Here is a 13,983-nt window from a genome sequence, read left to right as displayed (position 1 = left end):
CCACGCTGCGCCACTCTCAAACCTCAATACCTCAAACCTCAATACAAACCTCATTTGTAATGAGGTTTGAGAGTGAAGCAATGTAAAATGGAGGAGTGATTTTCTTGAGTGAAATAAACTGTGGGTATCTGGGGCTCTGGGGGGGGGGGTCTGTTTGTTTAGATAGAAGCACCAAATTCGCAGCATAGCATTGAATACCTCTTCTCAAAACACCCTCCAAGTTTCAAAAGGATTGGACCAGGAAGTCCAATTCTGTGAGCCTCAAAAGAAGGTGCCCCTATCCATTATTTCCAATGGAGGGAAGGCATTTAAAAGGTGTGCATTCCCTTTAAATGTGATGGCCAGAACCCTCTTTGGAGTTCAGTTCCGCTTGTCACAGCCTTGCTCCTGGCTCCACCCCCAAACTCTCCTGGTTCCACCCCAAAGTCTCCTGGCTCCACCCCCAAAGTCCCCAGATATTTCTTGAATTGGACTTGGCAACTCTAGCTGGCACCCCTATCCACACCTTGGGCCCTCGCCCCAAAAAAACAATTACCAGAAAAGGAAAACGCATGGAAATGAATTTGTTTTTCAATATAAGAAGGGTGGGAAAGAATATGTGAGACAGCTACCGTATGGTGTTTCTTGCTTTTAATTATTTAGTGTTAGGATTAGGAAAGACAGCACACAAAGCAGGCCAAACGTTTCCAACAGTAAAATTAAAAAAAATAATAATCATACAGGAGAGTTTGGAAACAATCGACGTACCTGACTGCCCCCTGGAGGGCTAACAAGGAAACTGCATGCATATACCCCAATCTTAAAACCGAGCTCGTTTTCCTGCTCCCGAGAATTTGAAGGAGAGGAAACTGAAATGAGTTCAACCATACTCCCTTGTCCGCACGTTGGCTAGAAAAACAGCATGCCAGTGGTCGCTTTGGGGAGCCAATTTTAAAGGATTTGCTTGCCGCACAAGATTTTCTGCATTTTCTTCTGTTGTCCGCAAGGCAAAAGGTATCACGGGCATAAAATACAAAAGACAGGCCAGCCCTTTAAGGCTGCTGGTTTCAGGGAACCAGATAAGGACAAGTACGAAACACCCCAAATGCCCACGATCCAGAAAAGATTTTATACAAACCCCTTGAGCAGGAATGAGCCATTTAAGGAAAACAGAGGCGAGAAAATTGAATAGCAGAACGTTAGCAGGGTAAGTGTGTGTGAAATTAATGTCAGCAGCGAGATCCCATTAGCGGGAAGTGATTGGCAGGGAGGAGGAGGGCCACCGTATGGTATTAAAAACCAAAGGCCTGGCACTGTTACCAGCACCAGCAGGGACCCCACTTGCAGAATCCGAGCCAAAGGTAAGGACGGGACAAAGCGTTAGGCGTTGAACACGATTTAACTAGCCCAGCCTGGCTGACTAGTAATTGTGAGTGATTTTTTGGTCCACAATTGGCATCCCAGTTCATCTACAAATCCAGGGCATCCTGACCAGCCACAAGCTGGGGTTCCACCGAGGAGAATTTGGAAGAACGGCGATAACTATGTCGTTCTCCCTCTAGCCGGCATGCCAAGAGGGGCTCTTGGGAATCCGCTGCAGCTTGTTCGGTTTCTTGGGGACTTGGCGACATCGATTCCTTCCTGCCCCGTTGCCCTACAAAAGCCATGGCCCAATGTTTGTGGGCAATGAAGATCTGCCGCCCGTAGGCCTTGAAGGACTGCAAGGGGCTCTTAGGGGGCAGTAAGGAGGTCCCTTTTTTCTTTGCCGTGCAGCCCACCTCCTCCTCTTCAGCACGCAACGGTAGGCCGCTCTCGTGGCTCAGAGACCGGCCAAAACGGCGTCCCCCTTTCCTCTTGGGCCTAGCTGTGTTCGGCCCCTCGTTCGGCTGAGACGATGTCCGCTGGAAGTTGAGGGCGAAGCGCTTCAGGCTGCTTTGGGGCACCTTGCTGAGGTGGCAAAAGTTGTTGGCCTGGGTGCCATGATTGTCAGGCAGGGCTGGTTTGGAGGAATGGAGGCTCTCTGGGATGTCACAAGGTTCGTTCTCTGGGTGGGCGGCCTTGTAGCTGTCAGCCAACGTGACACACACTGTGTGGACGCCCGCCTGCCTCATGCCTGTTGCTGTAACTCTCACACCAGGCTTCTCCAGCTCAGCTAGGCCGAAACGGTCTCCAGGAACGACGGCTGCCTCGTCCGGAATACAATCCATCTTCCCTCGTTCTGTGGTATCCCGAAAGGACAGATCTTCAGGCCAACTCAAGGAACGACGCAGGACTCGAAACGGCCGCAGCAGAGGAGCGGCCTCAGTGGGATCGCTGTGCAAACCCTCCGCCGTCCCCAAGGACAGTTCTTGGCGCCTGCGAGAAACACCATCCAAATTGGGAGTGGCCCCATTTCCGTTTTTGTGTTTCACAGCAGGCTCTGCGACCACTTGGTCTATGTAAGGAGGGGAGTCTTCATCAGATGACTGGCCCACAGGTCCTGGAAAAAGACATCCCAGAGAGGAAGTTTTTTAAATGTGCGGGAAGCGGCATAGAATCTAGGGTTGCCAACAGGGCTGGCAAACTCCTGGGTGGGGCGGGGGTTCTCTCACGTGGGGGTCCCCAACCCACCAGCCCACAACCCTCCCGACATCAGGATGTAAGTAACATAATTTATTTCTTTATTTTAGTACATTTCTATTCCGCCCATTCCCCGTAGGGCTCAGGGCGGAGTACAACATATGATAAAACCAATAAATTATTGTGCTCCGGGGTCATCCTTCCTGAACCAAGACACAAATGTGCTAGCTGGAGACTAAAAATATGTGAGCCAGCTCACGCTAACTCAGCTTAGAGGGGACACTGCTCACAGGGTGTCTGTTGCGGGCAGGGGAAGGGAAAGGAGATTGTAAGCTGCTCTGAGACTCCAAGCGAAGGAAAAGAAAGGTCCCCTGTGGAAGCACCAGTCATTTCCGACTCTGGGGTGACGCTGCTTTCACAACGTTTTCACGGCAGACTTTTTACGGGGTGGTTTGCCATTGCCTTCCCCAGTCTTTTACACTTTCCTCCCAGCAAGCTGGATGCTCATTTGACTGACCTCGGAAGGATGGAAGGCTGAGTCAACCTTGGGCCGGCTACCTGAATCCAGAATCCACCGGAATCGAACCCAGGTCGTGAAAACCACAGACCACAGTACTGCAGTACTGCTGCTTTACCACTCTGCGCCACAGGGCCGCTTGTGTGTGAAGAGCAAGCGAAGAGCAAGGTATAAATCCAATCTCTTCTATTTAATACTAGGATTTTTTTGGGAGGGGAAGAGTCATTGTTTTTATTTATTTATTTTAGTAAATTTCTATTCCGCCCACTCCCTGTAGGGCTCAGGGCGGAGTACAACATATAATAAAACAATAAACTACAATAAAACCTTTTATAAACAGACAGTTCAACAGCATTCAGATGACCATGACATCGCATATTGCCCAGCCTAGCCATCTCACATCATGATATCTCATAGGGATGGCAGTTTTTATTCCAGTTCCTAGCACAGATGACAGTGCCGGCTGGGGAGGCCAACCAGATCAAGAATAGATGCCCGCAGCCTCAGCTAAAAGCCTGGTGGAACAGCTCCGTTTTACAGGCCCTACGGAAGGCTAATAAGCCAGGTAGGGCCCGGATCTCAATAGGGAGCTGATTCCACCAGATCGGGGCCAGGACTGAAAAAGCCCTGGCCCTAGTTGAGGCAAGGCGGGCGTCTCTTGGGCCGGGGACGGCCAACAGATGTTGGGCCAACATTGCGCCAACGATGTCACGCGCCGGCCGCTCTAGGAGCTTCCATGAAGATATTGGATTGGATTTATATCCCACCCTATATTCTGAATCTCAGAGCGGCTCACAATCTCCTTTACCTTCCTCCCCAACAACAGTTACCCTGTGAGGTGGGTGGGGCTGAGAGGGCTCTCACAGCAGCTGCCCTTCAAGGACAGAGTCTCAGAACGGCCTACAATCTCCTTTCCCTTCCTCCCCCACAACAGACACCTTGTGAGGTGGGTGGGCTGAGAGAGCTCTCACAGCAGCTGCCCTTGCAAGGACAGAGTCTCAAAGCAGCTCACAATCTCCTTTCCCTTCCTCCCCCACAACAGACACCCTGTGAGGTGGGTGGGGCTGAGTGAGCTCTCCCAGAAGCTGCCCTTTCAAGGACAGTTCCTACCAGAGCTATGGCAAAATTCGAAACTGCACCGGTTGAATTATTACTCCGACACATAAAGTGTGCAAATAAGCATTTAGTGCAATATAAAACAATACACGCAGCAAAACATTAGAACGCCCACCCTCTCATCACTCCATTTTCCTTGTCAAGGTCTTAGAAGCCTTGCCTTCTGCTGCTTTTTGCAGTCTGGACCTCGGGTGGAGTTGGGGGCGTCGTTCTGTGCAACTTCTCTTCAAGAGAACAAAGAGTCAGTAGCAGAGGTTTGTGAAGGCATGCATTGATCCATGAATGAATTCAGTGTACTGCGGCTCCAGTAAAAGCAGCACTGAGAGAAGGCTGACGAAGGGTTACTCCTACGAAACCGTAAAATAATCCAGGAAATACGGTCTTTGTTCTCTCTGTAAGAAGTGCAGAACTCCACCCGAGGTCCGGACTGAAAAAGCAGCAGAAGGCAAAGTCTCTAAGACCTTGACAACGAAAATGGAGCGATGAGAGGGTGTGCGTTCTAATGTTTTGTCGCATGTATTATTATTATTTTTATTCTTCGTACTTATATCCCGCCCTCCCCACTGAAGCAGGCTAAGGGCGGCTAACAACAATTTAACATCAAACAATAAAAACAATAAGCAAACAATTAAATTAGTAATCCATTATCAAATAAACAATTAACATAATTTAAAACAGTTTAAAAGTATTAAAACAATTTTTGGTGCTAAAGTTGGTACAGTACATTCAGTGATGTTGGGCATCTACAAAGTTGGGCTGAAGGCCAGTCGAAATAGGGTTGTTTTACAGGCCTTGTAGAACTGGGTAAGGTCCCGCAAGGCCCTTACCTCTTCTGGGAGTTGGTTCCACCAGTGGGGGGCTGCAATTGAGAAGGCTCTTTCTCTGGTAGCCTGGTATAAAATGTATTGTTTTATATTGCACTAAATGCTTATTTGCACACTTTGGTCGTTTTCGCACTCCCCTTAATCAGCAGCGACGACCCTCTTCACCGCGCAGGATCTGCGCGGATTTCGCACTAATTGCCGCGGAGCACCCAGAAGAGCCGGAAAGTCCCGGCGCTTTTGCGGCGCAAACGGAAACTGGTTTTTGGCGGTTTCCGTTTGCGCCGCAAAAGCGCCGGGACTTTCCGGCTCTTCTGGGTGCTCCGCGGCAATTAGTGCGAAATCCGCGCAGATCCTGCGCGGTGAAGAGGGTCGTCGCTGCTGATTAAGGGGAGTGCGAAAACGACCTTTATGTCTGACAGTAATAATTCAACCGCTGCAGTTTTGAATTTTGCCATTGTTAGTACACCGGTGCCTGTGTTATTGTATCACCTACCAGAGCTATGGCTGACCCAAGGCCATTCCAGCAGCTGCAAGTGGAGGAATGGCGAATCAAACCCGGTTCTCCCAGATAAGAGTCTGCCCTTTCAAGGACAACCTCTGCCAGAGCTATGGCTGACCCAAGGCCATTCCAGCAGCTGCAAGTGGAGGAGTGGGGAACCAAACCCGGTTCTCCCAGATAAGAGTCCGTGCACTTCACTACACCAAACTGGCACTCTATGGTTTCCCTGGACGCTCTAGCAATTTGGGAGGAAAATTATATGACATGCACTTCGGCTATACTGTTGGAATCCTGCACTAAGCTTTTCTTTGGGCAACTGATCTCCCTGGTCTTTGAAGGACAATCCTGCATCTTTCACAGCAGTGCGGCAGGGAGAAGTTAGGCCTCTGCAGCGTCTCACTTCAGCTGCTGAGCTTCTCCTTCTCATGCAACTATTAAAAGGGTATGAAATATCCCTGGTTCCAGGAGGGCCTTACTCTCTTCAGTTTCTTTGGGCTTGCGGGAGGGCAAGTGGGCCCATCGCTGTTGGGAACCAGGGACTCCCAGCACTTCTGCTGCGGTCTTCTCCGTCAGAAGCTGGCCGCTTGGCTCTTTGAGCTTGATGGAAGGAGAGAGCGGATGCTGGGGAGAAGACAAAGGAGGACATGTCATGTCAAGTTGCATTTTGCCCGGTAGAAAAGAGCAAGAGTTCAAGAGCACCTTAAAGACTAACAAAATTTAGGGCAGGAGATTTTAGGACTCACAACCCGACACAAGAAAGGAGAGCCCTGGGCAAGCGAGACCTGCTTGGGCTGGCTAGAGATCCAGCCAGCCCAATCAGGCCTCGCTCACCTGGGGCTCTCCTAGGCCGCCCCCCCCCTCCGTCAAAAGGCCAGAAAGCCACCCACTGCCCAAAATCACATAAGAAGTGGAGAAAGGATGATGTGGGCTTCTCCAGGGTTAATGAGGGCTGCTGGGGGTGTGGCAAAGCCCCTGGTGGCTGGTTGGCTGTCCGCTCTCCTCACCCAGGGATTGTTATGCCGCTGCACCTCCTATTCAATGGACAGAGATCCTGGGTGGGGAGGAGGAGGGGGGACCCTCAGAAAGGTTCAGGAGCTGTGCTCCTGTGAGCTCCTGCTGAATTCAAGGCCTAATTAAATCACTTCACTTCCTGTTTCTTTGGGGGCGATTCTAATCCATACATATTTTGCTCCCTCTAGTGGACAATTTGATATCACGCAGCTCCCCCCCCCTCCCCCATCATATCTTCCTGCAGATTTAAACTGCAGGTTTTTATGCTGGGGGGAAAAACGCTGTATTATCAACTCGACCACTAGAGGGAGCAAAACATGTGCAGGCCAAAGTAAAAGAAAAAGAAAATCCCAAAGAAAGAGGAACTTACTAGCGAGTAAAATGAAAATGGGGGGGAGGGGGGGACCCTTAGGCAGGGACATCCAATCTCAGCCTGAATTGCCTTTTTCTACTGACTTTCAATGCAAATTATAAGGAATAGCAACACCCTACGTGCACAGAGAATTTAGTAGGGTTATAAACTGACAATTCAAGTTGGCCACACGACAGTGTTCTCCTTGGTTCTAATGGTGAAGTCCTAGAGAGGCTCAAAACAACAGAAGCTGCAACCTAAATCATTTGTGGCCCCCTGCTGGTTGGAACGGGAAGTGCAAAAAGTACCATTCTCCCTGCAGAATGCCAGCGTCTCTCTGGCCTTTCATGCCCTGTCGGGACGTACCAGGTCTTTGCTGCCCCAGAAGAAAACACGCAGGGATTTGCGCCCCACGTCCTTCCGCTCAAAGGGTGTTGGGGAGCAGGAGGGGGCAGTGCGGGTGGAATGTTTCCTGAAAAGGAAAGGGAAATTAAGGCATCGGTTTCATTGCTTTGCTTAGCCTACGATACATATTTAAAGAAAAAAGGTCTACCAGGGACTTTAAAGCATCATCTCTATGGGGAACCTCCCGTTCAACAGAGGGTCTCTAAGAGCACCAAATGGGACAAAAACAGGAAGCGTGTCAGTCAACTGGATTTGCTTATAAACTTCAAGGTGTAAAGTATGTTGTCGAAGGCTTAGGTTTCGAGTTAGGTGTTTACATAGCCCAATTCAAACAGGACACAGTATCTTATTCCAAGACACTTGGAATGCTGGACGACACATCCAATTGCCATGTTAGATTACACAGGGAAGCCATTGAAATCCAGAAACATAAACACAATTTCAACAGGAAAGAAGTTTAAAAATGAACAGGGCATGGCTTCCAGTCCTGAAAAACACAAAATGCTCTACAGCTTGCAACAGCACTACAGATAAGATTAGAATTTCAATAGCCAAGCCATATACAAAAGAACCCCCTCAGGTAAGCTCCTCCGTTAGCAGGTCACTGTCTAGGAAGCTCCCACAAGACAATGACTCAGCCCTCCCCCACCTGCCTGAGTACATATAAATTATCTGCCTACCATCTTCTTCTCAATTTGACCCAGAGAGAACTCCAGTTTTCTGGGTTACACCTCTGCGGATGTCAGTCACAGTTGCTGGTGAAACGTCAGGTCTCACAATGCCAAGACCACAGCTACACAGCCTGGAAAATCTACAACAACCAATGTAGCCAAGTAGTTGGAAGTGGAACGACCTACCGGGCTTTTTCGCATTCCTGTTTTCCTCACGTGTAAGTTCCTGTTGCTATAGTGCAGGGGTGGCCAACGGTAGCTCTCCAGATGTTTTTTTGCCTACAACTCCCATCAGCCCCAGCCATTGGCCAAGCTGACTTGGGCTGATGGGAGTTGTTGGCAAAAAAAAATCTGGAGAGCTACCATTGGCCACCCCTGCTATAGTGGGGTTTTCCCTGTGTTCCACACTTGATTTGCTCCCTCTAGTGGTCGCTTTGATATCATACTGGTTTATGTCCAGCATAAAAAACTGCAGTTTAAATCTGCAGGGAGATATGCTGAATAGAGTGGTAAAAGCTGCAGTACTGCAGTCCTAAGCTCTGTTCACGACCTGAGTTCAACCCCGGTGGAAGCTGGGTTCAGGTAGTCTGCTCGAGGTTCACTCAGCCTTCCATCCTTCCGAGGTCGGTAAAAGGAGTCCCCAGCTTGCTGGAGGGAAAGCGTAGAGGACTGGGGAAGGCAAGGGCAAACCACCCCGTAAAAAGTCTGCAGTGAAAACGTTGTGAAAGCAACGTCACCCCAGAGTCGGAAACGACTGGTGCTTGCACAGGGGACTATCTTTACCTTTAATATCGGATCAACCCAATAGAGAGAGCAAAATACAAGCAGAACGAGGGGTGGGGGGGAGATATAGAAATTTACAAGGAAAATGTGAAAAGGCCCATAGGCTGACACAAGAGTGTATATGATGCAGATTTATTCAGCCGCATCACTGGACCAACCCAGGTCCACTTTCAAGGCATGGAGGGTCTTTTCTTATCATCCGCTACCTCAAGAGACTTTACAGCTGTAGTGACAACGGACTGAAACTAGGACTCTTGGTTGCAAAGCAGACAAAACGGCTGAGGGTGGATTTCAACCTACTCATTTTCTACATAGCGATTTTTATGGACAATAAACTTTGCGCAAGAGGTCCTCTACAGCTCAAACTGTGAAGCAGGCAGAAATCAAACAGGTGCGGCTTTCCGCTGCTTTGCTTGTCGATATATGTGCCCCTGTAAAGGGGAAAAAAATGAGGCGTTCACAATAGTCCTCGTTTGGGCCGCTCCCTTAAGAAGCGTAACTGAATGCATTCAATGACGCTGAATCCCCGGCAGGTAGACAACGGCCATTGCATTCCAAGTCCTTCTGCATACAAGCTCTTCTCACCCACCTACCCCCCCCTTGCCATTGTTCCCCCAGAGAAAGATCCCGCCCTCCACCAGACCTCTGTGGGCGTTGCCTGCTGCTGCTCCGCCTCCTCTGGACTTTGGCAGTGGAGATTCGTGGGCTGCCTGGATTCGAGGGACTGTTGGAGAAGAGCAGGGCAGGAAGACCTGGGTTGCAGGAAGATGGGTTAGCAAAGGAACAGGAGAGGCGACCAACATTTGCTGTTTTATTTATTATTCAACTGATTTTCTTCAAGAGAAGCCAAAATGGGTCATTCATAACATTCAATGTAAGGGCAGCCAACTGAGGGCCAAAGTGCACAATATGTGCTACATGAGTCCGGGCGGTGGGGAGGGGGTGTCCCCTGACCACCCAGCTTGCTGACAAGGCCAGGGAGAGGTTCTCCCGCCCTGGAGGTTCCCAACCCGCCAGCCCATCCTCTTCTGACATCGTCGGGGTGATGACGTCACCCGGAAGTGATGTCATCGCAACAGCGACATCGCTCGCCGGCCACTCTAGGCGTTTCCAGGGAAACTCTACGGTTTTCCCAGATGCTTTAGCGATTTGGGAGGGAAAACTCTATGGTATATAGGTACCATAGAGTTTTTTCTCTCCCAAATCGCTAGAGCGTCTAGGACAGGGGTGGCCAAACTTGCTTAATGTAAGAGCCACATAGAATAAATGTCAAATGTCTGAGAGCCACAAGGCACGAATGTCAGATGTCTGAGAGCCGCAAGACATGAACATCAGATGTTTGAGAGCTGCAAGACAGGAAGGAAGAGAGGGACGGAGAAAGGAAAGCAAATAGATGGGGGAGGTAGCGGTAGAAAGAAAGCAACTTTAACTGTAAATGTATTCTCCAAACTGCCAGCTGGCTTGGCTTGGAGACGTTATATAAACAGAGAACTGCCTTCTCCTAGCCAGCAGTGGGGGCTTTGAAGAAGAAGATGATTTTGGATTTATATCCCGCCCTATACTCTGAATCTCAAGAGTCTCAGAGTGGCTTACAATCTCCTTTACCTTCCCTCCCCACAACAGACACCCTGTGAGGTGGGTGGGGGTGAGAGAGCTCTTACAGCAACTGCCGTTTCAAGGACAACTCCTACGAAAGCTATGGCTGACCCGAGGCCATTCCAGCAGGTGCAAGTGGAGGAGTGGGGAATCAAACCCGGTTCTCCCAGAGGAGAGTCTGCCCTTTCAAGGACAACCTCTGCCAGAGCTATGGCTGTCCCAAGGCCATTCCAGCAGCTGCAAGTGGAGGAGTGGGGAATCAAACCCGGTTCTCCCAGATAAGGGTCTGCCTTTTCAAGGACAACCTCTGCCAGAGCTATGGCTGACCCAAGGCCATTCCAGCAGCTGCAAGTGGAGGAGTGGGGAATCAAACCCGGTTCTCCCAGATAAGAGTCTGCCCTTTCAAGGACAACCTTTGCCAGAGCTATGGCTGACCCAAGGCCATTCCAGCAGCTGCAAGTGGAGGAGTGGGGAATCAAACCCGGTTCTCCCAGAGGAGAGTCTGCCCTTTCAAGGACAACCTCTGCCAGAGCTATGGCTGTCCCAAGGCCATTCCAGCAGCTGCAAGTGGAGGAGTGGGGAATCAAACCCGGTTCTCCCAGATAAGAGTCTGCCCTTTCAAGGACAACCTCTGCCAGAGCTATGGCTGTCCCAAGGCCATTCCAGCAGCTGCAAGTGGAGGAGTGGGGAATCAAACCCGGTTCTCCCAGAGGAGAGTCTGCCCTTTCAAGGACAACCTCTGCCAGAGCTATGGCTGTCCCAAGGCCATTCCAGCAGCTGCAAGTGGAGGAGTGGGGAATCAAACCCGGTTCTCCCAGATAAGGGTCTGCCTTTTCAAGGACAACCTCTGCCAGAGCTATGGCTGACCCAAGGCCATTCCAGCAGCTGCAAGTGGAGGAGTGGGGAATCAAACCCGGTTCTCCCAGATAAGAGTCTGCCCTTTCAAGGACAACCTTTGCCAGAGCTATGGCTGACCCAAGGCCATTCCAGCAGCTGCAAGTGGAGGAGTGGGGAATCAAACCCGGTTCTCCCAGAGGAGAGTCTGCCCTTTCAAGGACAACCTCTGCCAGAGCTATGGCTGTCCCAAGGCCATTCCAGCAGCTGCAAGTGGAGGAGTGGGGAATCAAACCCGGTTCTCCCAGATAAGGGTCTGCCCTTTCAAGGCCAACCTCTGCCAGAGCTATGGCTGTCCCAAGGCCATTCCAGCAGCTGCAAGTGGAGGAGTGGGGAATCAAACCCGGTTCTCCCAGATAAGGGTCTGCCTTTTCAAGGACAACCTCTGCCAGAGCTATGGCTGACCCAAGGCCATTCCAGCAGCTGCAAGTGGAGGAGTGGGGAATCAAACCCGGTTCTCCCAGATAAGGGTCTGCCCTTTCAAGGCCAACCTCTGCCAGAGCTATGGCTGTCCCAAGGCCATTCCAGCAGCTGCAAGTGGAGGAGTGGGGAATCAAACCCGGTTCTCCCAGATAAGGGTCTGCCTTTTCAAGGACAACCTCTGCCAGAGCTATGGCTGACCCAAGGCCATTCCAGCAGCTGCAAGTGGAGGAGTGGGGAATCAAACCCGGTTCTCCCAGATAAGAGTCTGCCCTTTCAAGGACAACCTTTGCCAGAGCTATGGCTGACCCAAGGCCATTCCAGCAGCTGCAAGTGGAGGAGTGGGGAATCAAACCCGGTTCTCCCAGAGGAGAGTCTGCCCTTTCAAGGACAACCTCTGCCAGAGCTATGGCTGTCCCAAGGCCATTCCAGCAGCTGCAAGTGGAGGAGTGGGGAATCAAACCCGGTTCTCCCAGATAAGGGTCTGCCCTTTCAAGGCCAACCTCTGCCAGAGCTATGGCTGTCCCAAGGCCATTCCAGCAGCTGCAAGTGGAGGAGTGGGGAATCAAACCCGGTTCTCCCAGATAAGGGTCTGCCTTTTCAAGGACAACCTCTGCCAGAGCTATGGCTGACCCAAGGCCATTCCAGCAGCTGCAAGGGGAGGAGTGGGGAATCAAACCCGGTTCTCCCAGATAAGGGTCTGCCTTTTCAAGGACAACCTCTGCCAGAGCTATGGCTGACCCAAGGCCATTCCAGCAGCTGCAAGTGGAGGAGTGGGGAATCAAACCCGGTTCTCCCAGATAAGGGTCTGCCTTTTCAAGGACAACCTCTGCCAGAGCTATGGCTGACCCAAGGCCATTCCAGCAGCTGCAAGTGGAGGAGTGGGGAATCAAACCCGGTTCTCCCAGATAAGGGTCTGCCTTTTCAAGGACAACCTCTGCCAGAGCTATGGCTGACCCAAGGCCATTCCAGCAGCTGCAAGGGGAGGAGTGGGGAATCAAACCCGGTTCTCCCAGATAAGAGTCTGCCCTTTCAAGGACAACCTCTGCCAGAGCTATGGCTGACCCAAGGCCATTCCGGCAGCTGCAAGTGGAGGAGTGGGGAATCAAACCCGGTTCTCCCAGATAAGAGTCTGCCCTTTCAAGGACAGCTCCTACAAGAGCTATGGCTGACCCAAGGCCATTCCAGCAGCTGCAAGTGGAGGAGTGGGGAATCAAACCCGGTTCTCCCAGAGAAGAGTCCGCTACGCCAAACTGGCTCTCAGACATTTGAGAGCCACACAGTATGTGTGAAAGAGCCACAGTTTGGCCACCACTGGTCTAGGAAAACCCTAGTGTTTTCCCGGAAACGCCTACAGCGGCTGGTAAGCAACATTGCCAGCACGATGACATCACTTCTGTCGGAGCGGGAGTAGCAGAGTGAGGGAGATGACTTGCCCGACACAGGGCTTCAGGAAAGAAAATCAGGCCGACACGTGCAACTAGTGCCAAAAGGTGTATTAACATATATACACGACAAGTGCTCTCTTGTGCAGTCTATACAATATCACCTCCACGGACAAAGTGCTTCGCCTAACCACCATCTCACAGGGAGAGACCTGTGTGATGCACACACAGATCATATATAGTCCAAGCAGCCAATCCTGGCCGTGCTGACTCAGCAGATTGCATCACTTGGCTTCTGCCGGCTCAAGCCGGTCTGCTGATCAGGTCACTGTGACCTAGCCTGGCAGCTAGATCACCAGCTGTCATACTGTAGCTGTCAGACTGGGTTTATGTAGATTCTTGCTCCAACACACCTCCTAATCTATTTAAACCCAGTGCACCAAAACACTTTACACAGTTTACATACATGTCCACCAGCAACATTACAGTTCATATTTACGTAGCTCGGAACCCTTTCCGGAATTCGTTCAGGAACTCATCATGATTGTAAAACACATCATCGTGTTCCTGTTCAGCCAGCTCTTTCAGACGCTTGGCTTCAGCCTCCTTCTCCCTTGCCTCGCACTCTGCCACCCAGGCTTTCCATTTCTTAGCCTTTTCTTTTAACATTTCCTCTAATCCGGGTGGGTCTGGATTGACAGTCAGAGTGACATAGGGACACTTGTACCTAGCGGGACGTTGGCCTTTGGTGGACCTGGCAGACACCCGTGGCCCTGTGCTTGGACCAGCTTTGTCTTCTTCGGGTTGCTCTGTTCCCACCTCCTGGGCTGGTTGCTCTGCCCCTGTATTTGGGTGTTGAACCTCCTGACTCTCACACTTTACCTCCAGTTCCTGCATTTGAGGCTCTGCCTCCTGACTCTGCTCGTCAGGCTCTGTGCCAGCATTCGGCTCACCTTCTCCAGCCCCACTGGG

The 13,983-nt window shown here is 50.9% G+C and overlaps 1 protein-coding gene across 1 annotated transcript in view; it reads right to left on the bottom strand.

Annotated features, from left to right (window-relative positions):
* Nucleotides 1-613: 613 nt before the first annotated feature.
* The window catches only part of LOC132585885 (uncharacterized), a 31,299-nt gene continuing 17,929 nt past the window's right edge, over nucleotides 614-13,983 (bottom strand). Inside the window, exons 9-12 of the mRNA XM_060257762.1 lie at nucleotides 9,360-9,468; nucleotides 7,224-7,329; nucleotides 5,971-6,115; nucleotides 614-2,458 (exon numbers count right to left, since the gene is read on the bottom strand). Coding sequence (XP_060113745.1) covers nucleotides 1,449-2,458; nucleotides 5,971-6,115; nucleotides 7,224-7,329; nucleotides 9,360-9,468 — 1,370 coding nt within the window. The 3' untranslated portion in view covers nucleotides 614-1,448. The remainder of the gene's footprint in view (nucleotides 2,459-5,970; nucleotides 6,116-7,223; nucleotides 7,330-9,359; nucleotides 9,469-13,983) is intronic.

Source organism: Heteronotia binoei, chromosome 17, assembly GCF_032191835.1.
Source record: "Heteronotia binoei isolate CCM8104 ecotype False Entrance Well chromosome 17, APGP_CSIRO_Hbin_v1, whole genome shotgun sequence".
NCBI classification, from domain to species: Eukaryota; Metazoa; Chordata; class Lepidosauria; order Squamata; family Gekkonidae; genus Heteronotia; species Heteronotia binoei.
The sequence above is the reverse complement of the archived record's forward strand: the minus strand, read 5'-3'. Positions and strand labels throughout refer to the sequence as shown.